This window comes from Lagenorhynchus albirostris, chromosome 5 (assembly GCF_949774975.1).
Source record: "Lagenorhynchus albirostris chromosome 5, mLagAlb1.1, whole genome shotgun sequence".
Classification (NCBI taxonomy): Eukaryota; Metazoa; Chordata; class Mammalia; order Artiodactyla; family Delphinidae; genus Lagenorhynchus; species Lagenorhynchus albirostris.
Window position 1 is genome coordinate 13,484,308 of NC_083099.1, and position 23,360 is coordinate 13,507,667.

A 23,360-nucleotide genomic window follows, 5' to 3' on the forward strand; every position below is an offset into this window, starting at 1 on the left:
TTATCTGGAGGGAAGGGGAAGGCAGGTGTGAATGGATGACACTAATGACTATATAAAGAATTGGCTTGATGGGGCTTCCCTGGTGGCACAGTGGTTGAGAGTCCGCCTGCCGTTGCAGGGGACACGGGTTCCTGCCTCGGTCTCGGAAGATCCCACATGGCGCGGAGCGGCTGGGCCCATGAGCCATGGCTGCTGAACCTGCCCGTCCAGAGCCTTTGCTCCTCAACGGGGGAGGCCACAACAGTGAGAGGCCCGCGTACTGGGAAAAAAAAAAAAAAGAATTGGCTTCATGGAGGAAGACAATGGACTCAGCTTAAGCACACTGAGTGTGATATTATAGGGCATACAAGTGGTGATTTCAAGGAAGTTAAAGGCTGTGTGGACCTGACGCCTAGAGAAATCTAGACTGCAGGTGAACATTTGACAGTTTGTGGGCCTATGGATAGTAGTTGTAATATAGAAGTGAATGAGAAGAGGAGTGGGTGCAGGCCTGAACTCTGTAGACCATTGCTTCTCAAACCTGAATCACCTGGCATCTTGTAGCAATGTAGAACTGGGGTGGGTCCAGAGATTCAACTTTTCTCACAGGCTCCCGGATGATGTCAGTACTGCTGGTCTGCAGAGCACTCGGGCTGTACAATGTAGAACAAGAAAATTGGAAGTATGGACTGAGGAAGAGAAGCTTGAAAGAATCTAGGAAGGAACAGCCAGAGAAGAGAAAAATAAGGAGATGGATGTTGTTTTGGAATCCAGGAGTATCGTTTAGGGAGAAAAGAGTATATGAAAAAGGGAAGGTAATCAATAGTGGCAAACACTGCACTGATACCAAGTGAGGTAAGAGTTCAGAGTGTCTTGGATTTAGCAACAGGGTAATTGGTAACCTTGATGAGAGCCCTTTTTGTGGAGTGGTGGAAGTAAAAACCAGATTACACTGGAGTGGCGAGAGAAGGAGAGAGGAAGAAATGGGGGTACCTCCAGGCAGTTCTCCTGTGAGAAGGAGGAGGAGAAGTAGGGGTGGGAGAATTCAAGACAGGATTTTTGTTTTTATTGTTTTAAAAGTGAAGAGATTTGACTGTGTTCAAGTTCACATACTGATGGTAAGGAGCCAGTGGAGAGGAAAAGTAAATATATCAGAGAAGACTAAATTATCATGCAGTAGTAGTAGACAGCCCACAGATCTTAATGGCTTATAACAACAAAGGTTTGTTTTTTACTCACATTACTTGACCGTTGGAGTTCGCTAGAGTTCTCATGAGAATGAGGTCCATATAGCCTCCCACCCATCTGGAGCATAACTGGTCTTGGTGGCAGCAGGGAGGGATACAGTAAATCGCCCCTGATTCCTAGAAATTCCCATTCACATGGCCATTGGAAATGCACTTCTGCCTTATATCTGTGAAGAAGCAAACCAGAATATTGATGTACAGCCTAAAGACTACTAGAGAGAAAGAGATCTAGGAAAGGAAGATAAATCTTAATCGGAGATAGCCCTGAGGAGGTGGAAGGAAGGCTGCAGGGCTTAAGTGGAGAGATTAACTTTAACTAGGAAAATGTATTCCTCTTCCATTTTAACAGGAAAGAAGGTAGCAAAGGATGGGTTCTGATACAGGTGGGTTTGGGTTTGGTGGCAAGCGATTGAGGACTTTTCCTTTGGGTTTTGTTTTCTTTATGAAATATTGTGTGTAAAATGTCAAGGGTGAACGGGAAAGTGGTATCGGTGTGTTACAGAGAATGGAGAAAGTTTGAAGCAGTTACAGATAATTGGAAGCTGATGAGAAAGACAATTCGCTGGATGTAATTGAGGGTCTCCTTTGCTAGGAATTTCCAGTTAGAAGCAGAAAGAATATTTGAAGATGTCCAAAAGGGGGGAAAATAATAAAAAAATCAAATGCCTTGATAAAATAAAAGTCGTGAACCATAAAATGTGTGTCTGAGATTCTGAGATTCTTCAGGCGGGATGAGGTAAAGTGAAGGATGATGGAACTGGAAAAAGGTTAGAAGGGAGGTAACCTACAGAGAATCAGGCTAGATCCAGGTTTGGAATTTCAGCATTCCTAAATTCACTGCCCACAGCCTTTGGGGGCTCATTGTGCAGAGAACCACGTTGAAAATATATTTTTTTAAAGTGTATATTATGTTTTTATTAAAAAGTATAAAATTTTCAGGGGCTATTGCAGTTTTCAGTCATCCTACCTTTTTCTGGATATCTAAAATTCATTTAACAAGGTGAGGAGGAGAACTTTGTTCTGCTAGTAGAGGTAAAAGCTTCAAAATGTGAAGTTCTCTTTGGTTGAAGAAATGTGTTAGTGTGAATGAGTTTCATTGGGAAAGCAATCAGTCTTAAATTACTTAATCTTTGCCATTTTGAAGGTGAATGAAAGAAACTATGGCTATGAACCCTTGAGGTGTTTGGAAGGGGTGTAAAAATTAAGGAACCTGTGCTTAAGGATGACTTTATGTCCTGGGGCTTCCTTTTCGGTGGAGGCTTTAATCTAAGTATTGCTGAGGATTCTTAAATTTCTAAGGGCCAAGAAAAAACACAGTAATCAATAACTATCTTATGTAAGTACACAGAGCAGTAAATGTTAATACGTACTGAAGACCTACAGAATTTAAAGCGTAGGGCAAAAGTGTTTTAATAATGATCCTCTGTGTTGGGGGTCCCCAAGACCACCCTCAGGTCTGAAATTTACTGGAAGCAGTCACAAATCTCTGAAAAGCTGGTGTACTCACAGTAGCTGTTCTTAACAGCAAATTATTACAGATTAAAATTGGCAGAGGTAAAAGTGTTTTAATAATGATCCTCTGTGTTGGGGGTCCCCAAGACCACCCTCAGGTCTGAAATTTACTGGATGCAGTCACAAATCTCTGAAAAGCTGGTGTACTCACAGTAGCTGTTCTTAACAGCAAATTATTACAGATTAAAATTGGCAGAGGTAAAGGTGCATACGGTAGAGTCCAGGAGAAACCAGGTGCAAGCTTCCAGTCCTAGTAGAGAAGGCATATTCTATACTACGGAGAAAAGATACATTAGTCTAATTTATTAACCATTTTAAAAAGATTTCTATGTAGTACAATTATTAAAAAGCAAACAAATTTGGACTTTATTTTTTGAATTTTTCAAATTTATTTTTTATACAGCAGATTCTTATTAGTTACCTGTTTTATACATATTAGTGTATATATGTCAATCCCAATCTCCCAATTCACCCCATCACCACCACCACCCCTGCCACTTTCCCCCCTTGGTGTCTGTGCGTTTGTTCTCCACATCTGTGTCTCTATTTCTGCCCTGCAAACTGGTTCATTTGTACCGTTTTTCTAGGTTCCACATATATGCGTTAATATACGATATTTGGTTTTCTCTTTCTTTTTCTTTTTTTTTTAAACATCTTTATTGGAGTATAATTGCTTTACAATGCTGTGTTAGTTTCTGATTTATAACATAGTGAATCGGCTATACATTTATATATATATCCCCATATCTTCTCCCTCTGGCGTCTCCCTCCCACCCTCCCTATCCCACCCCTCTAGGTAGTCACAAAGCACCCAGCTAGCTGATCTCTCTGTGCTGTGCGGCTGCTTCCCACTAGCTAGCTATTTTACATTTGGTACTATATATAAGTCCATGCCACTCTCTCACTTCATCCCAGCTTACCCTTCGCCCTCCCCATGTCCTCAAGTCCATTGTGTACATCTGCGTCTTTATTCCTGTCCTGTCCCTAGGTTCTTCAGAACCATTTTTTTTCTTTAGATTCCGTATATACGTGTTAGCATACGGTATTTGTTTTTCTCTTTCTGACTTACTTCACTCTGTATGACAGATTCTAGGTCCATCCACCTCACTACAAATAACTCAGTTTCGTTTCTTTTTATGTCTGAGTAATATTCTGTTGTATATAGGTGCCACATCTTTATCCATTCATCTGTCTGTGGACGTTTAGATTGCTTCCATGTCCTGGCTATTGTAAATAGAGCTGCAGTGAACATTGTGGTACATGACTTTTTGAATTATGGTTTTCTCAGGGTATATGCCCAGTAGTGGGATTGCTGGGTCGTATGGTAGTTCTAGTTTTAGTTTTTTAAGGAACCTCCATACTGTTCTCCATAGTGGCTGTATCAATGTACATTCCCACCAACAGTGCAAGAGGGTTCCCTTTTCTCTACACCCTCTCCAGCATTTATTGTTTGTAGATTTTTTGATGATGGCCATTCTGACTGGTGTGAGGTGATATCTCATTATAGTTTTGATTTGCATTTCTCTAATAATTAATGATGTTGAGCATTCTTCCGTATGTTTGTTGGCGATCTGTGTATCTTCATTGGAGAAATGTCTGTTTAGGTGTTCTGCCCATTTTTGGATTGGGTTGTTTCTTTTTTTGTTATTGAGCTGCATGAGCTGCTTGTAAATTTTGGAGATTAATCCTTTGTCAGTTGCTTCATTTGCAAATATTTTCTCCCATTCTGCAGGTTGTCTTTACGTCTTGTTTATGGTTTCCTTTGCTGTGCAAAAGCTTTTAAGTTTCATTAGGTCCCATTTCTTTATTTTTGTTTTTATTTCCAGTTTTCTAGGAGGTGGGTCAAAAAGGATCTTGCTGTGATTTATGTCAGAGTATTCTGCCTACATTTTCCTCTAAGAGTTTGATAGTGTCTGGCCTTGCATTTAGGTCTTTAATCCATTTTGAGCTTATTTTTGTGTATGGTGTTAGGGAGTTTTCAAATTTCATTCTTTTACATGTAGCTGTCCAGTTTTCCCAGCACCACTTATTGAAGAGGCTGTATATCTTCATTGTATATGCTTGCCTCCTTTATCAAAAATAAGGTGACCATATGTGTGTGGTTTATCTCTGGGCTTTCTGTCCTGTTCCATTGATCTATATTTCTGTTTTTGTGCCAGTACCATACTGTCTTGATTACTGTAGCTTTGTAGTATAATCTGAAGTCAGGGAGCCTGATTCCTCCAGCTCCGTTTTTCTTTCTCAAGATTGCTTTGGCTATTTGGGGTCTTTTGTGTTTCCATACAAATTGTGAAATATTTGTTCTAGTTCTGTGAAAAATGCCATTGTTAGTTTGATAGGGATTGCATTGAATCTGTAGATTGCTTTGGGTAGTATAGTCATTTTCACAATGTTTATTCTTCCAGTCAAAGAACACGGTATATCTCTCTATCTGTATTTAATTTCTTTTGTCAGTGTCTTATAGTTTTCTTCATATAGGTCTTTTGTCTCCTTAGGTAGGTTTATTCCTAGGTATTTTATTCTTTTTGTTGCAATGGTAAATGGGAGTGTTCCATTAATTTCACTTTCAGATTTTTCATCATTAGTGCATAGGAACACAAGAGATTTCTGTGCATTAATTTTGTATCCTGCTGCTTTACCAAATTCATTGATTAGCTCTAGTAGTTTTCTGGTAGCATCTTTGAATTCTCTATGTATAGTATCATGTCATCTGCAAAGAGTGACAGCTTTACTTCTTCTTTTCCGATTTGGATTCCTTTTATTTCTTCTTCTTCTCTGATTGCTGTGGCTAAAACTTCCAAAACTATGTTGAACAATAGTGGTGAGAGTGGGCAATGTTGTCTTGTCCCTGTTCTTAGTGGAAATGGTTTCAGTTTTTCACCATTGAGGACGATGTTGGCTATGGATTTGTCATGCATGACCTTTATTATGTTGAGGTAAGTTCCCTCTGTGCCTACTTCCTGGAGGGTTTTTTATCATAAATCGGTGTTGAATTTTGTCGAAAGCTTTTTCTGCATCTATTGAGATGATCATATGGTTTTTATTCTTCAGTTTGTTAATGTGGTGTATCACATTGATGGATTTGCGTATATTGAAGAATCCTTGCATTCCTGGGATAAACCCCACTTGATCATGGTGTATGATCCTTTTAATGTGCTGTTGGATTCTGTTTGCTAGTATTTTGTTGAGGATTTTTGCATCAATGTTCATCGGTGATATTGGCCTGTAGTTTTCTTTCTTTGTGACATTTTTGTCTGGTTTTGGTATCAGGGTGATGGTGGCTTTGTAGGATGAGTTTGGGAGTGTTCCTCCCTCTGCTGTAGTTTGGAAGAGTTTGAGAAGGATAGGTGTTAGCTCTTCTCTAAATGTTTGATAGAATTCACTTGTGAAGCCATCTGGTCCTGGGCTTTTGTTTGGTGGAAGATTTTTAATCACAGTCTCAATTTCAGTGCTTGGGATTGGTCTTTTTATATTTTCTGTTTCTTCGTGGTTCAGTCTTGGAAGGTTGTGTCTTTCTAAGAATTTGTCCATTTCTTCCAGGTTGTCCATTTTAAGGCATGGAGTTGCTTGTAGTAATCTCTCATGATTCTTTGTATTTCTGCAGTGTCAGTTTTTACTTTTCCTTTTTCATTTCTAATTCTATTGATTTGAGTCTTCTCCCTTTTTTTCTTGATGAGTCTGGCTAATGGTTTATCAGTTGTGTTTATCTTCTCAAAGAAGCAGCTTTTAGTTTTATTGATCTTTGCTATTGTTTCCTTCATTTCTTTCTCATTTATTTCTGATCTAATCTTTATGATTTCTTTCCTTCTGCTGACTTTGGGGGTTTTTTGTTCTTTTTTCTCTAATTGCTTTAGGTGTAAGTTAGGTAGTTTATATATAGAGATGTTTCTTGTTTCTTAAGGTTGGATTGTATTGCTGTAAACTTCCCTCTTAGAACTGCTTTTGCTGCATCCCGTAGATTTTGGGTCATTGTGGGTTTTTTTTTTTTAACATCTTTATTGGGGTATAATTGCTTTACAATGGTGTGTTAGTTTCTGCTTTATAGCAAAGTGAATCAGTTATACATAAACATGTTCCCATATGTCTTCCCTCTTGCGTCTCCCTCCCTCCCACCCTCCGTATCCCACCCCTCCAGGCTGTCACAAAGCACCGAGCCAATATCCCTGTGCCATGCGGCTGCTTCCCACTAGCTATCTACCTTACTACGTCTGTTAGTGTGTATATGTCCATGACTCTCTCTCGCCCTGTCACAGCTCACCCTTCCCCCTCCCCATAACCTCAAGTCCGTTCTCTAGGAGGTCTGCGTCTTTATTCCTGCCTTACCCCTAGGTTCTTCATGACATTTTTTTTTTCTTAAATTCCATATATATGTGTTAGCATACGGTATTTGTCTTTCTCTTTCTGACTTAACTTCACTCTGTATGACAGACTCTAGGTCTATCCACCTCATTACAAATAGCTCAATTTCGTTTCTTTTTATGGCTGAGTAATATTCCATTGTATATATGTGCCACATCTTCTTTATCCATTCATCCGATGATGGGCACTTAGGTTGTTTCCATCTCCAGGCTATTGTAAATAGAGCTGCAATGAACATTTTGGTACATGACTCTTTTTGAATTTCGGTTTTCTCAGGGTATATGCCCAGTAGTGGGATTGCTGGGTCATATGGTAGTTCTATTTGTAGCTTTTTAAGGAACCTCCATACTGTTCTCCATAGTGACTGAACCAATTCACATTCCCAGCAGCAGTGCAAGAGTGTTCCCTTTTCTCCACACCCTCTCCAGCATTTATTGTTTCTAGATTTTTTGATGATGGCCATTCTGACTGGTGTGAGATGATATCTCATTGTAGTTTTGATTTGCATTTCTCTAATGATTAATGATGTTGAGCATTCTTTCATGTGTTTGTTGGCAGTCTGTATATCTTCTTTGGAGAAATGTCTATTTAGGTCTTCTGCCCATTTTTGCATTGGGTTGTTTGTTTTTTTGTTATTGAGCTGCATGAGCTGCTTGTAAATTTTGGAGATTAATCCTTTGTCAGTTGCTTCATTTGCAAATAATTTCTCCCATTCTGAGGGTTGTGTTTTGGTCTTGTTTATGGTTTCCTTTGCTGTGCAAAAACTTTGAAGTTTCATTAGGTCCCATTTGTTTATTTTTGTTTTTATTTCCATTACTCTAGGAGGTGGGTCAGAAAGGATCTTGCCGTGATTTATGTCATAGAGTGTTCTGCCTATGTTTTCCTCTAAGAGTTTGACAGTGTCTGGCCTTACATTTAGGTCTTTAATCCATTTTAAGCTTATTTTTGTGTATGGTGTTAGGGAGTGATCTAATCTCATACTTTTACATGTACCTGTCCAGTTTTACCAGCACCACTTATTGAAGAGGCTGTCTTTTTTCCACTGTATGTTCTTGCCTCATTTATCAAAGATAAGGTGACCATATGTGCATGGGTTTATCTCTGGGCTTTCTATCCTGTTCCATTGATCTATCTTTCTGTTTTTGTGCCAGTACCATACCGTCTTGATAACTGTAGCTTTGTAGTATAGTCTGAAGTGAGGGAGCCTGATTCCTCCAGTTCCTTTTTTCGTTCTCAAGATTGCTTTGGCTATTCGGGGTCTTTTGTGTTTCCATACAAATTGCAAAATTTTTTGTTCTAGTTCTGTGAAAAATGCCAGTGGTAGTTTGATAGGGATTGCATTGAATCTATAGATTGCTTTGGGTAGTAGAGTCATTTTCACAATGTTGATTCTTCCAATCCAAGAACATGGTATATGTCTCCATCTATTTGTATCATCTTTAATTTCTTTCATCAGTGTCTTATAGTTTTCTGCATACAGGTCTTTTGTCTCCTTAGGTAGGTTTATTCCTAGGTATTTTATTCTTTTTGTTGCAATGGTAAATGGGAGTGTTTTCTTGATTTCACTTTCAGATTTTTCATCATTAGTATATAGGAATGCCAGAGATTTCTGTGCATTAATTTTGTATCCTGCCACTTTACCAAATTCATTGATTAGGTCTACTAGTTTTCTGGTAGCATCTTTAGGATTCTCTATGTATAGGATCATGTCATCTGCAAACAGTGACAGCTTTACTTCTTCTTTTCCGATTTGGATTCCTTTTATTTCCTTTTCTTCTCTGATTGCTGTGGCTAAAACTTCCAAAACTATGTTGAATAAGAGTGGCGAGAGTGGGCAACCTTGTCTTGTTCCTGATCTTAGTGGAAATGCTTTCAGTTTTTCACCATTGAGGATGATGTTTGCTGTGGGCTTGTCATATATGGCCTTTATTATGTTGAGGAAAGTTCCCTCTATGCCTACTTTCTGCAGGGTTTTTATCATAAATGGGTATTGAATTTTGTCAAAAGCTTTCTCTGCATCTATTGAGATGATCATATGGTTTTTCTCCTTCAATTTGTTAATATAGTTTATCACATTGATAGATTTGCGTATATTGAAGAATCCTTGCATTCCTGGAATAAACCCCACTTGATCATGGTGTATGATCCTTTTAATGTGCTGTTGGATTCTGTTTGCTAGTATTTTGTTGAGGATTTTTGCATCTATGTACATCAGTGATATTGGCCTGTAGTTTTCTTTCTTTGTGACATCCTTGTCTGGTTTTGATATCAAGGTGATGGTGGCCTCGTAGAAGGAGTTTGGGAGTGTTCCTCCCTCTGCTATATTTTGGAAGAGTTTGCTAAGGATAGGTGTTAGCTCTTCTCTAAATGTTTGATAGAATTCGCCTGTGAAGCCATCTGGTCCTGGGCTTTTGTTTGTTGGAAGATTTTTAATCACAGTTTCAATTTCAGTGCTTGTGATTGGTCTGTTCATATTTTTTGTTTCTTCCTGATTCAGTCTTGGCAGGTTGTGCATTTCTAAGAATTTGTCCATTTCTTCCAGATTGTCCATTTTATTGGCATAGAGTTGGTTGTAGTAATCTCTCATGATCTTTTTTATTTCTGCAGTGTCAGTTGTTACTTCTCCTTTTTCATTTCTAATTCTATTGATTTGAGTCTTCTCCCTTTTTTTCTTGATGAGTCTGGCTAGTGGTTTATCTATTTTGTTTATCTTCTCAAAGAAGCAGCTTTTAGTTTTATTGATCTTTGCTATTGTTTCCTTCATTTCTTTTTCATTTATTTCTGATCTGATTTTTATGATTTCTTTCCTTCTGCTAGCTTTGGGGTTTTTTTGTTCTTCTTTCTCTAATTGCTTGAGGTGCAAGGTTAGGTTGTTTATTCGAGATGTTTCCTGCTTCTTAAGGTGGGCTTGTATTGCTATAAACTTCCCCCTTAGAACTGCTTTTGCTGCATCCCACAGGTTTTGGGTTGTTGTGTCTCCATTGTCATTTGTTTCTAGGTATTTTTTGATTTCCTCTTTGATTTCTTCAGTGATCACTTCATTATTAAGTAGTGTATTGTTTAGCCTCCATGTGTTTGTATTTTGTATTTTACAGATCTTTTCCTGTAATTGATATCTAGTCTCATGGTGTTGTGGTCAGAAAAGATACTTGATACAATTTCAGTTTTCTTAAATTTGCCAAGGCTTGATTTGTGACCCAAGATATGATCTATCCTGGAGAATGTTCCATGAGCACTTGAGAAAAATGTGTATTCTGTTGTTTTTGGATGGAATGTCCTATAAATATCAATTAAGTCCATCTTGTTTAATGTATCATTTAAAGCTTGTGTTTCCTTATTTATTTTCATTTTGGATGATCTGTCCATGGGTGAAAGTGGGGTGTTTAAGTCCCCTACTATGAATGTGTTACTGTCGATTTCCCCTTTTATGGCTGTTAGTATTTGCCTTATGTATTGAGGTGCTCCTATGTTGGGTGCATAAATATTTACAATTGTTATATCTTCTTCTTGGATTGATCCCTTGATCGTTATGTAGTGTCCTTCTTTGTCTCTTTTAATAGTCCTTATTTTAAAGTCTATTTTGTCTGATACGAGAATTGCTACTCCAGCTTTCTTTTGGTTTCCATTTGCATGGAATATCTTTTTCCATCCCCTTACTTTCAGTCTGTATGTGTCTCTAGGTCTGAAGTGGGTCTCTTGTAGACAGCATATATAAGGGTCTTGTTTTTGTATCCATTCAGCCAATCTGTGTCTTTTGGTGGGAGCATTTAATCCATTTACATTTAAGGTAATTATTGATATGTATGTTCCTATTCCCATTTTCTAAATTGTTTTGGGTTCGGTATTATAGGTCTTTTCCTTCTCTTGTGTTTCTTGCCTAGAGAAGATCCTTTAGCATTTGTTGTAAAGCTGGTTTGGTGGTGCTGAACTCACTCAGCTTTTGCTTGTCTGTAAAGGTTTTAATTTCTCCATCAAATCTGCATGAGATCCTTGCTGGGTATAGTCGTCTTGGCTGCAGGTTTTTCTCCTTCATCACTTTCAGTTTGTCCAGCCAGTCCCTTCTGGCCTGAAGAGTTTCTGCTGAAAGATCAGCTGTTAACCTTATGGGGATTCCCTTATGTGTTATTTGTTGTTTTTCCCTTGCTGCTTTTAATATGCTTTCTTTGTATTTAATTTTTGACAGTTTGATTAATATGTGTCTTGGCGTATTTCTCCTTGTATTTATCCTGTATGGGACTCTCTGTGCTTCCTGGACTTGATTAACTATTTCCTTTCCCATATTAGGGAAGTTTTCAACTGTAATCTTTTCAAATATTTTCTCAGTCCCTTTCGTTTTCTCTTCTTCTTCTGGAACCCCTATAATTCGAATGTTGGTGCATTTAATGTTGTCCCCGAGGTCTCTGAGACTGTCCTCAGTTCTTTTCATTCTTTTTTCTTTATTCTGCTGTGCAGTAGTTATTTCCAGTATTTTATCTTCCAGGTCACTTATCCGTTTTTCTGCCTCAGTTATTCTGCTATTGATCCCATCTAGAGTACTTTTAATTTCATTTATTGTGTTGTTCATCGTTGCTTGTTTCATCTTTATTTCTTCTAGGTCCTTGTTAACTGTTTCTTGCATTTTGTCCATTCTATTTCCAAGATTTCGGATCATCCTTACTATCATTATTCTGAATTCTTTTTCAGGTAGACTGGCTATTTGCTCTTCATTTGTTAGGTCTGGTGCATTTTTATCTTGCTCTTTTATCTGCTGTGTGTTTTTCTGTCTTCTCATTTTGCTTATCTTACTGTGCTTGGGGTCTCCTTTTTGCAGACTGCAGGTTCGTAGTTCCCACTGTTTTAGATGTCTGTCTCCAGTGGCTAAGGTTGGTTTAGAGGGTTGTGTAGGCTTTCCGGTGGAGGGGACTAGTGCCTGTGTTGTGGTGGATGAGGCTGGATCTTGTCTCTCTAGTGGGCAGGTTCACGTCTGGTGGTGTGTTTTGGGGTGTCTGTGAACTTATTATGATTTTAGGCAGCCTCTCTGCTAATGGGTGGGGTTGTGTTCCTGTTTTGCTAGTTGTTTGCCATAGGTTGTCCAGCACTGTGGCTTGCTGGTCGTTGAGTGAAGCTGGGTGGTGGTGTTAAGATGGAGGTCTGGGAGATTTTCGCCATTTGATATTATGTGGAGCTGGGAGGTCTCTTGTTGACCAGTGTCCTGAAGTTGGCTGTCCTACCTCAGAGGCAGAGCCCTGACTCCTGGCTGCAGCACCAAGAGCCTTTCATCCACACGGCTCAGAATGAAAGGGAGAAAAAGTAGAGGGAATTAGTAGAAGTATGAGGAAAGAAAGAAGGGAAGGAAGGAAGGAAGAAAGAAAGAAAGAAGCAAAGAAGGAAAGAAAGGAGGGAGGGAGGGAGGAAGGAAGGAGGGAGGAAAAGAAAAGATACAGTAAAAATAAAATAAAGTATAATAAAGTTACTGAATTAAAAAATTCTTTTTTAGAAAAAAAAGGGACGGATAGAACCTTAGGACAAATGTTGGAAGCAAAGCTATACAGACAAAATCTTACACAGAAGCATACACATACACCCTCACTAAAAGAAGTAAAGGGGGAAAAATAATAAATCTTGCTGTCAGAGATCACCTCCTCAATTTGGGATGATTCGTTGTCTAAAGGAGGGAAGGAAGGAAGGAAAGAAAGAAAGAACGAAGGTAAAGTATAGTAACGTTATTAAAATAATTATTAAGAAAAAAATTTTAAAAAAAACCATGGACGGATAGAACCCTAGGACAAATGGTGGAAGCAAAACTATACAGACAAGATCTCACACAGAAGCATACACATACACATTCACAAAAAGAGAAATAGGGAAAAAAATCATAGATCTTGCTCCTAAAGTCCACTTCCTTAATTTGGGATGATTGGTTGTCTATTCAGGTATTCCACAGATGCAGGGTATATCAAGTTGATTGTGGAGCTTTAATCCGCTGCTTCTGAGGCTGCTGGGAGAGACTTCCCTTTCTCTTCTTTGTTCTCACAGCTCACAGGGGCTCAGCTTTGGATCTGGCCCTGCCTCTGTGTGTAGTTCGCTGGAGGGCGTCTGTTTTTTGCTCAGACAGGACGGGGTTAAAGGAGCCGCTGATTCGGGGCTCTGGCGCACTCAGGCCAGCGGGGCGGGAGGGGCACGGCGTGCGGGGCGGGCCTGCGGCGGCAGAGGCCAGCCTGACGTTGCAGCAGCCTGAGGCGCGCCGTGCCGTGCGTTCTCCCGGGGAAGTTGTCCCTGGATCCCGGGAACCTGGCAGTGGCGGGCTGCACAGGCTCCGCGGAAGAGGGGTGTGGAGAGTGACCTGTGCTCGCACACAGGCCCCTTGGTGGCGGCAGCAGCAGCCTTAGCATCTCCTGCCCGTCTCTGGGGTCCGCGCTTTTAGCCGCGGCTCGCGCCTGTCTCTGGGGTCCGCGCTTTTAGCCGCGGCTCGCGCCCGTCTCTGGGGTCCGCGCTTTTAGCCGCGGCTCGTGCCCGTCTCTGGGGTTTGCGCTTTTAGCCACGGCTCGTGCCCGTCTCTAGAGTTCCTTTAAGCAGCGTTCTTAAACCCCTCTCCTCACGCACCAGGAAACAAAGAGGGAAGAAAAAGTTTCTTGCCTCTTTGGCAGGTGCAGACTTTTCCCCGGACCCGGCTAGCCGTGGTGCACCAACCCCTTCAGGCTATGTTCAAGCCGCCAACCCCAGTCCTCTCCCTGCGCTCCGTCCAAAACCGAAACCCGAGCCTCAGAGCCTCAGCTCGCAGCCCCGCCCGCCCCGGCGGGTGAGCAGACAAGCCTCTTGGGCTGGTGAGTGCCGGTCGGCACCGATCTTCTGTGCGGGAATCTCCCCGCTTTGCCCTCCGCACCCGTTGCTGTGCACTCCTCCGCGGCTTCGAAGCTCCCCCCTCCGCCTCCCGCAGTCTCCGCCCGCGAAGGGGCTTCCTAGTGTGTGGAAACTTTTCCTCCTTCACAGCTCCCTCCTACTGGTGCAGGTGCCGTCCCTATTCTTTTGTCTCTGTTTTTTTTTTCTTCTTTTGCCCTACCCAGGTACGTGGGGAGTTTCTTGCCTTTTGGGAGGTCTGAGGTCTTCTGCCAGCCTTCAGTAGGTGTTCTGTAGGAGTTGTTCCACGTGTAGATGTATTTCTGGTGTATCTGTGGGGAGGAAGGTGATCTCCGCGTCTTACTCTTCCGCCATCTTCAAGGTCCCCAATGCTGGGTCGTTGTGTTTTCATTGTCATTTGTTTGTAGGTATTTTTTGATTTCCTCCTTGATTTCTTCAGTGATTTCTTGGTTGTTAAGTAGTGTATTGTTTACTCTCCATGTGTTTGTATTTTTTACAAATTTTTTCCTGTAATTGATATCTAGTCTCATAGCATTGTGGTCAGAAAAAATACTTAATACGATTTCATTTTTCTAGATTTACCAAGGCTTGATTTGTGACCCAAGATATGATCTATCCTGGAGAATGTTCCATGAGCACTTGAGAAGAAAGTGTATTCTGTTGTTTTTTGGATAGAATGTCTGTTGAAAGTCTATTCTGTTGTTTATTTTGGATGGAATGTCCTATACATATCAATTAAGTCCATCTTGTTTAATGTATCATCTTGTTTAATGTATCATTTAAAGCTTGTGTTTCCTTATTTATTTTCATTTTGGATGATCTGTCCATTAGTAAAGTCCCCTTCTGTTACTGTCGATTTCTCCTTTTATGTCTGTTAGCATTTGCCTTATGTATTGAGGTGCTCCTATGTTGGGTGCATAAATATTTACAATTGTTATATTTTCTTCTTGGATTGATCCCTTGATCATTATGTAGTGTCCTTCTTTGTCTCTTGCAATAGTCTTTATTTTAAAGTCTATTTTGTCTGATATGAGAACCTACTCCAGCTTTCTTTTGATTCCCATTTGCATGGAAAATGTTTTTCTATCCCCTCACTTTCAGTCTGTATGTCGCTAGGTCTGAAGTGGGTCTCTTGTAGACAGCATATATACAGGTCTTGTTTTTGTATCCATTCAGCCAGTCTGTGTCTTTTGGTTGGAGCGTTTAATCCATTTACATTTAAGGTAATTATCGACATGTATGTTCCTATTACCATTTTCTTAATTGTTTTGGGTTTCTTATTGTAGGTCTTTTCCTTCTCCTGTGTTTCCTGCCTCGAGAAGTTCCTCTAGCATTTGTAGTGGAGCTGGTTTGGTGGTGCTGAATTCTCTTAGTTTGTCTGTAAAGGTTTTAATTTCTCTGTAGAATCTGAATGAGATACTTGCTGGGTAGAGAAATCTTGGTTGTAGGTTTTTCCCTTTCATCACTTTAAATATGTCCTGCCACTCCCTTCTGGCCTGCAGAGTTTCTGTTGAAATAATCAGCTGTTAACCTTATGGGAATTCCCTTGTATGTTATTTTTTGCTTTTCTCTTGCTGCTTTTAATATTTTTTCTTTGAATTTAATTTTTGATAGTTTGATTAATATGTGTCTTGGCATGTTTCTCCTTGGATTTATCCTGTGTAGGACTCTCTGTGCTTCCTGGACTTGATTGTCTATTTCTTTTCCCATATTAAGGAAGTTTTCAACTGTAATCTCTTCAAATATTTTCTCAGTCCCTTTCTTTTTCTCTTCTTCTTCTGGAACCCCTATAATTCAAATGTTGGTGAGTTTAATGTTGTCCCAGAGGTCTCTGAGACTGTCCTCAGTTCTTTTCATTCTTTTTTCTTTATTCTGCTCTGCAGTAGTTATTTCCACCATTTTATCTTCCAGGTAACTTATCCATTTTTCTGCCTCAGTTATTCTACTGTGGATTCCTTCTAGAGAATTTTTAATTTCATTTATTGTGTTCATCGTTTGTTTGGGCTTTAGTTCTTCCGGGTCCTTGTTAAACGTTTCTTGTATTTTCTTTGCTCTATTGCTAAGATTTTTTATCATCTTTACTCTCATTACTCTGAACTCTTTTTCAGGTAGAGTATTTCCTCTTCATTTTTTCGGTCTGGTGGGTTTTTACCTTGCTCCTTCATCTGCTGTGTGTTTCTCTGTCTTCTTGTTTTGCTTAACTTACTGTGTTTGGGGTCTCCTATTTGCAGGCTGCAGGTTCATAGTTCCCATTGTTTTTGGTGTCCGTCCCCAGTGGCTAAGGTTGGTTCAGTGGGTTGTGTAGGCTTTCTGGTGGAGGTGCCTAGTGCCTGTGTTCTGGTGAATGAGGCTGGATCTTGTCTTTCTGGTGGCAGGTCCATGTACGGTGGTGTGTTTTGGGGTGTCTGTTACCTCTTTATGATTTTAGGCAGCCTCTCTGCCAATGGGTGGGTTTGTGTTCCTGTCTTGCTAGATGTTTGGCATAGGGTGTCCAGCACTGTAGCTTGCTGGTCGTTGGGTGGAGCTGGGTCTTAAGAGTTGAGATGGAGATCTCTGGGAGAGCTTTTGCTGTTTGATATTACGTGAAGCTGGGAGGTCTCTAGTGGACCAGTGTCTTGAACTTGGCTCTCCCACCTCAGGCACAGGCCTCACACCTGGCTGGAGCACCAAAACCCTGTCAGCCACACGGGTGTTGAAAAAAAGTCTTTTTGTATCATATTGTATCATATTGATCTGTTTTTCTCTTTGTGACTTACAATTTTGGACTTTTGTGCGGTTTTGCTGCAGTTTGTAATTTCCTAATGCTTTCTTATCAGCTGGAGTTTTGCTGTATTGGACTTTTTAAGTGTATGAGCATAATAATGCTTTTAGTAAATCCTTTAATAATTTATCAGCAGAAGTTTTATGGAATTCCCTGGAGATCTAGGTGTATTCTTTTTGTGTGTATTTTACTTCTTTAAAGAGAAAAATGGTTTAACACAAAAGTCATATATGCTCATTCAAAAAGCTAGATACATCCATGCATTTGATAGACTTCTCAGGGGTATGTACTATGTGCCAGAATTATATCTTGAAGAAATACTGCAAAAGGCATAGAATATGAAAAGAGAATAACCTTTTTAAAAATTAATAGTAGTGAAAGCAAGATCCCGTTGCACGTGTTTTCTGCATCTGGCTTTTTTCATTCAATAACTTGGCCATCTTTCCTGTCTGCACACCTGGGAAAAAAAATCTATGCACTCTTCTTTTTTACTTACTGTGTTTACTTATAATTCAGCTAATCATAATTTGCAATTATAAAAGGGCAGTCTTTAAAAGTTCTTATTCTTACTGTGTACAGTGTACCTCATATTTTCTCTTCCATGTATTCTATACTAAGAAAACAATCTAACTCATATTTTCTCTGGTGTCTCTTTTTAAGTAAATCTCATTCTCTGAGGTAACTGCATCGTTTGGAATATTATTTTCATGAGCACTGATCATTTTATTTATTCCCTCTGAGCTCAGCCTTCTTACTTCCTAATTTACTCCTCCTCATAATGTAAGAGATTAAATGCTCTTAAAATGCTCGTTGCAGCCAAAATAGTATTTGCAGTTTTTAACTTTTGTTTTTACCAGAACATTTGGGTTTTAATAAGTTTAATTGTGAGTATCTTTTAAAATTTAAGATAAGGAAAAGATTGTAACAATTAGTATTATGCAAGGGTAGGAAGTAAGGGAACCAAAGTTTTAATAAGTGATGTAAATATGATTTCTTTGCCAGTAATAGTAAAGCTAATTTTATAGACATATAGTAGAAAAGGGTCTAGAGAGCAAGTGTGGGGTGACTTTAACTTTCTTTTATATATGTTTGTTGAACGCGTGTTACTTTGCCTTTATTGTTTTAGTCGTCAAATAATTTTGCACATGCTTTCTCACCCTGATGAGGATGCTTTTTCTTTGCACAAAATAGAGAGCTGTGGTACATATGGATGAACGTCGAGAAGAACAAATTGTGCAGCTGCTACATTCTGTGCAGGCTAAGAATGATAAAGATTCGGAAGCACAAATATCCTGGTTTGCTCCTGAAGATCACGGGTAAAACAAAAAGTATTCTTTTAAAAGATGAACAAAGAGTGACAGTTCTTTCAGAGCACTGGCCGGAAAAAAAAGATAATAAAAATAACATCTTTAGGCTCTTCTATAAGTGAAATTTAGCCTCAAAGTAATCTTTTTTCTTATGTAGATTGAGCAAATTTGGTGAAATATTTAAAAATTTAGGTGGCATATTTATTCCCACAGGAGATCTAAATGGTAGGAATTGTCTATATAGGATGTTGATGAAGTTATTACTTAGTTCTTCCTACCCATCATCTTTGTATTTCCGGAATTTTCTTGTGGAGGAGATCTGTAAGAAGTTAAATTACTGCTGTTTTAGGAAAATCATAGGAACTGTATCATCAGGGGCAAATTAGAAGTAGTTTCTCTGGGACTGTGTAATGTAGCATCCCACTTATAGCTCAGAAAGGGTGGCAGGAAAATGAAGTTGTGAAATAAAACATGGCTCAGAAAACTTGATAAAGAGAAACACTGTGAGTCTTTGCAATGGAGGAATTACTATTGGGTGGATTTTTATTTTCTTAACTACCACAAGGAATAACCTGTCTGGCAGTGTCTTATTTGTAGGGTGGAAAAAAAATTGAGTTCATTATAAGAATCTAAGTATTTTCAAGTTGCTCTACTAAGAGAAAGGAATAAAGGCTTTTGATTTTGATGACTTTGAAATCATTAAACAACATATATTATTTTGTTTCAGGGCTTGAGTGGCTCTTCATTCAATCTTTATCATTTTTTTATTTTGTCAAAATAGATATGGGACTGAAGCTCCTGCTGAGAACAAACCAAACTCAGTAAAGAAAGTTGAGGATCAGGAAAAAAAATTGATAAATCAAGAAAAGAGGCCATTTAGAATCAGGGACAAATATATTGACCGCGATTCTGAATATCTCTTGCAAGAAAATGAACCAGATGTAACTTTAGACCAACAATTATTGGAAGATTTACAAAAGAAAAAAACTGACCTTCGGTATATTGAAATGCAGGTAATGGAAAGCAAGATGGGGAAAAAATTTTTACTTGTCATCTCTTCTGACACTTGATAAAAATGTATTTATGGTTAGAGGTAGTTGCCTGATATAAATTAGTGAGATTGCTCAACAAGCCATCCTCTGGGAATTTTTTTCCCCCTTATAGTACAGAAAAGTAGTGGGAATGGAATTACACATAAGTAGCCTATCTCATCTACAATAGTTTATATATATGGTGACAAGAAGAAATATCTGAGAAATGGTAGTGCAGATGAAAAAAAAAATCACACTTAAGTTTAACATTTCTAGGCCATTTTAGTGAGATGTCATAAGAGACAAGGGTGGTTAGAATTGTAAAGTTTTTTCTTTTAGAACATCTAATCCAACTCTTTCGTTTTACAGATGTTAAAATTAAATTCCTCAAAAGTTATATGATGTGCTTACGTTCACCAACACTTTAAAGACAGAGGTGTCTTTAAATTCTGAAATTCTCCTGAGTTTTTCCAGTATTTTTTCCTGCTAGGCAAGATATTTTAAAGTCCTTTCCTGTTAAAACATAAAATTGAATGCTTTATGGATATTCTAGAAAGAGATGTAATAAAACGTTCACTTTTTTTTTAAGAGAAAATACTGAGGCAATTCTGAGGGCTATGTCTTGAATATGCAAATATGTACTGCCATTTTTGAGAAAGGCAGATTATCACATCTCCTGTAGGAAAGAAAGGATCTATTGACTATCACTGCAGGTTGGATATCCTCATTAGAACAGATCAGCTGAGGTTATCCAGGACCAAATTGTGTAGCTCTTTGATGCCTTTTGAGTGAAAATATGATTTGGGGACAGGAGTTTTCAAGATGTATTAATTCAAAATATTTTAGTTGTCTTATACCCTTAGGAACAAGAAGAGTTAGCTACTGTCTCTGTTTGCTTTGTATGGAGGAGAAAACTCAAATATTATTGAAGATGAGTAATTGATCTAGTTCAGAGAAAGTTAGAAGAAATGTGCAAAACAAAAACAGTTAGTGGTCTTCCTTTTGGTCAGGCACTGTTGTAAAAGCTTCACATGTACTACGTCATTTGAACCTCTCAACAGCCCTGTACAAGAGATTACGCATGACTGTTACAGAGGAGGAAAAAGAATCTTAGGTTAAGTGACGTATCTATGGTTGCACAGCTCGTAACAAAACCAAGTCTAGAATTTAGGTGTGTTTAAGAGCTCAATTTTTTAATCCTTGGTAATATGCCATATTTTTCTTTCAGTTATAAATTTTTTTAAACATTATTTTTCCACTTTCTAGATGCCTGTCATTCTCCTGTGTTTACCAAAGACTAAATAAGACATTCCCTGTTCTCAGACAGCTTATAATCTCATTGCTAAGTTCCTTAGTTCTTTTTTATAAAAATTCTTTTTTTTAAGTCTTGACACCTCACATAAGCTGTGAGGTAATACTTTTGCACTCTTAACATATGTATCTATGATATATTCTGTTTACCAGGATTATAATTTGATTACATTTCTTTTGTAAAAAAATTAAAAACTTTTTTTTTAATTTCAGCATTTCAGGGAAAAGCTGCCTTCATATGGAATGCAAAAGGTAAAATAAATATACACTACTTAATTTGATTTGCAAAATGTTTAAATACATTTTTTTAAAGCTCTATATCAAGAAGAAATATAAATTAATGAACCTTTCGCTAAAGGATATTCTTGGAAGTTCATTTTATTCCTTTGAATTGTTGAAGGACTTAAAAAAAAAAAACAGTTCTGAAACAATTTTCCTGAAGTTTTCTCATATTTATATGTCCATGAGTTTAAAAATAGAATTTTCACTTGTAAGTTGCTTTGGATAAATAACCCTTGCTCTTAATTTGAGATCAAATATTTTAATTAAAATTGGGGCACTGCTGAAAATACAGTGCTTTAATTAACTTATGTTTCCTTATACAATCATCCTGTGTAGAATAATATAGTCTCCTATCCTTCTCTGACTTCTCAACCTTCCTTTATTTTTCTTTCCTTTTTATAGCACTTACTACCACCTGACATGTGTATCTTCCCCTCCTAGCAGTGTAAGTTCTTGAGGACAGAGTCTATTTTGTTCACTATGTACCCCTTGACTCAGAACAGTGCCTAACATTCTATAGACCCCCAGTAAATATTTGTTGAATGAATGAATCACATTCTACTTCTCAGTACTTGCCACCTGTAATTTCAGTGTTCAAACTTGGAACCTGTTCTGATATATATGAGGTGGTAGAATAGATAAGAAATTTTTAAATGGTGGGTTTTCATGTTAGATTGTTTCATAGATAAAGATACCTCATGACACCCCTTTGAAGTAGTGGGATGGTTTTGTTAGTATGGTGAATATTACTTTAAAAATACTCGTGTTTATCTAAACCTTAAAAGAAAGAAGATCTTTCCCAAGTAGGCAGTTTTCTGGATATCTGAATTTTAGTCATTTGATTTAGGTATTTAAAACTTGTCTTTATTTTAATTATTTGAAAGGGAGTCGTCTTAAATTATACTCTTCCTTGTTCTTGAAAACAGTATACAAAACTTGTCCTGCAGACAAAGCCATATTTATGATTTATGATATAAATCCTTAATGTTCCTAGTAGTTTTTTAGGTATCAGGGGATTTGCCTTGTACTCAGTAGCCCCACATGTCACCATTCTTTTTAATTTATGTTAATTCTTATGTATGGGTTTATAACCTGTCTCTTCTTATTCTTGTCAGTGTGTTTTTCATTAACAGAGCCATGGCTCTGTTCTTTTTATAATTTGGTGCTTCTTATCTTTTGAAAACTGGTAGATCCAGATATCCAAACTGCCAGCATTGCATATAACAGAATTTGAAAAGTATTAATATGCTTGTTAAAAACAATTACCTTCAGTTTGGTAGGATTTTGGTAACTATCTTTTCAGACTTAGTCAACATGTGATGTTCTTCACTTATTTTCCCTTTTGAAATAGGAATTGGTAAATATGATCGATAACCATCAGGTAACAGTAGTAAGTGGTGAAACTGGTTGTGGAAAAACCACTCAAGTTACTCAGTTCATTTTGGATAACTACATTGAAAGAGGAAAAGGATCTGCATGCAGGATAGTTTGTACTCAGCCAAGAAGAATTAGTGCCATTTCAGTAAGTAATCTCTCACTTTTTAAAATTCCCCACTTTGTTTTCTGTTCTCCTATGTAGTCCTGCTAGAACTTACTGATTTTGAAGGTTGGGGTGATTTTTTATTAGGTTTAAGATATGTTGCTATAAAAGCAAAATTTGGTTAACAAGTATTTGGTAGTAAAGCCCAAAAAATTAACCTCTTTCTGTTAGTGATAATAGATGTTTAGGAGTCAAGATAAATTAAAGATCCAGACAATTTTCAGTATAAAAGTGAAAGAACAAAAAATTGATCATGTTTATAGAATTGATTAGGAGCTTCAAATAATCTGCATCATTAGATGCTTTACATTTTACTCCCTGATTCATTCAATACTATTTTCGGCACTCTCTGATTGTTTTTTTCAGTATATAAGTACACTGAGTGGCGGTAGCTGTATTTCTGACGTTTTAATGCAATTCAGTAAGAGGGAATTTATCATAAAAAAATAAGGCATTGTTTCAGGTTTATCATTAAGCAGGTATAAGTACATGTTTATTACAAATAACATTTTTTGTGTTTAGTTAGATGACCTAGTTAAATATATGAGTTATATGTTCTTTAAAAATGTTTGGGGTTTCTTACAACATTCATTGTATATAGTACATTTATTTCAGTGTTACGGAATTCTGTGTGTAAATTTAAATTACGAAGATTTACGGTTGTATTTGGTTTTATGATAGTACTATTTATTACATCTCTAAGTCATTTAATACAGAATCTGGTCAGGAATTGCATTAACAATTATAGCATTGTTTTGTAGGAGCTACTATATACGTTTTAAACTATGGTTTCTAAGAGATACTATTTTTAAAAAAGTAAAGCAGCAGTCTTTATGGGAGGACGATATTCCTAGAAATGGCATAGGTTCATAGAATGGTGAAAAGTAAGCCATTTTTGTCATAACACTGTTATATAGCCTGACTTAAGTTAAAAATCTAATCTTATCATTTTCACTAATATATGAGTATATATATTGACAGTAAGGAGAAATGCAAATTAGGCTATTTCTTTGCTTATTTTTCTAAGATCTGTCGGTATTTGAATGGGCAGTTTAATCAGTAGCAGAAAGTGAAGTAATGGTCCAAGTCAGTTTATATGGGATAGAACGATTGAAAACTTTTCCTTCTGAAGTATTATTTCTTAAAAACTAATCATGTCATTTTCTATTTCTAACCTCATAAATCACTGTTCTG

General features: G+C 37.9%; 2 protein-coding genes across 2 annotated transcripts in view; one reads left to right on the forward strand and one right to left on the reverse strand.

Annotated features, from left to right (window-relative positions):
* Nucleotides 1-23,360, forward strand: part of DHX36 (DEAH-box helicase 36) — a 59,025-nt gene that overhangs the window by 3,140 nt on the left and 32,525 nt on the right. The window contains exons 2-5 of the mRNA XM_060149588.1: nt 17,887-18,011; nt 18,784-19,015; nt 20,558-20,596; nt 21,978-22,148. Of these exons, the coding sequence (XP_060005571.1) occupies nt 17,887-18,011; nt 18,784-19,015; nt 20,558-20,596; nt 21,978-22,148 (567 nt within the window). The remainder of the gene's footprint in view (nt 1-17,886; nt 18,012-18,783; nt 19,016-20,557; nt 20,597-21,977; nt 22,149-23,360) is intronic.
* Nucleotides 2,507-23,360, reverse strand: part of ARHGEF26 (Rho guanine nucleotide exchange factor 26) — a 215,432-nt gene continuing 194,578 nt past the window's right edge. Inside the window, exons 17-18 of the mRNA XM_060149589.1 lie at nt 2,890-3,012; nt 2,507-2,520 (exon numbers count right to left, since the gene is read on the reverse strand). Of these exons, the coding sequence (XP_060005572.1) occupies nt 2,922-3,012 (91 nt within the window). The 3' untranslated portion in view covers nt 2,507-2,520; nt 2,890-2,921. The remainder of the gene's footprint in view (nt 2,521-2,889; nt 3,013-23,360) is intronic.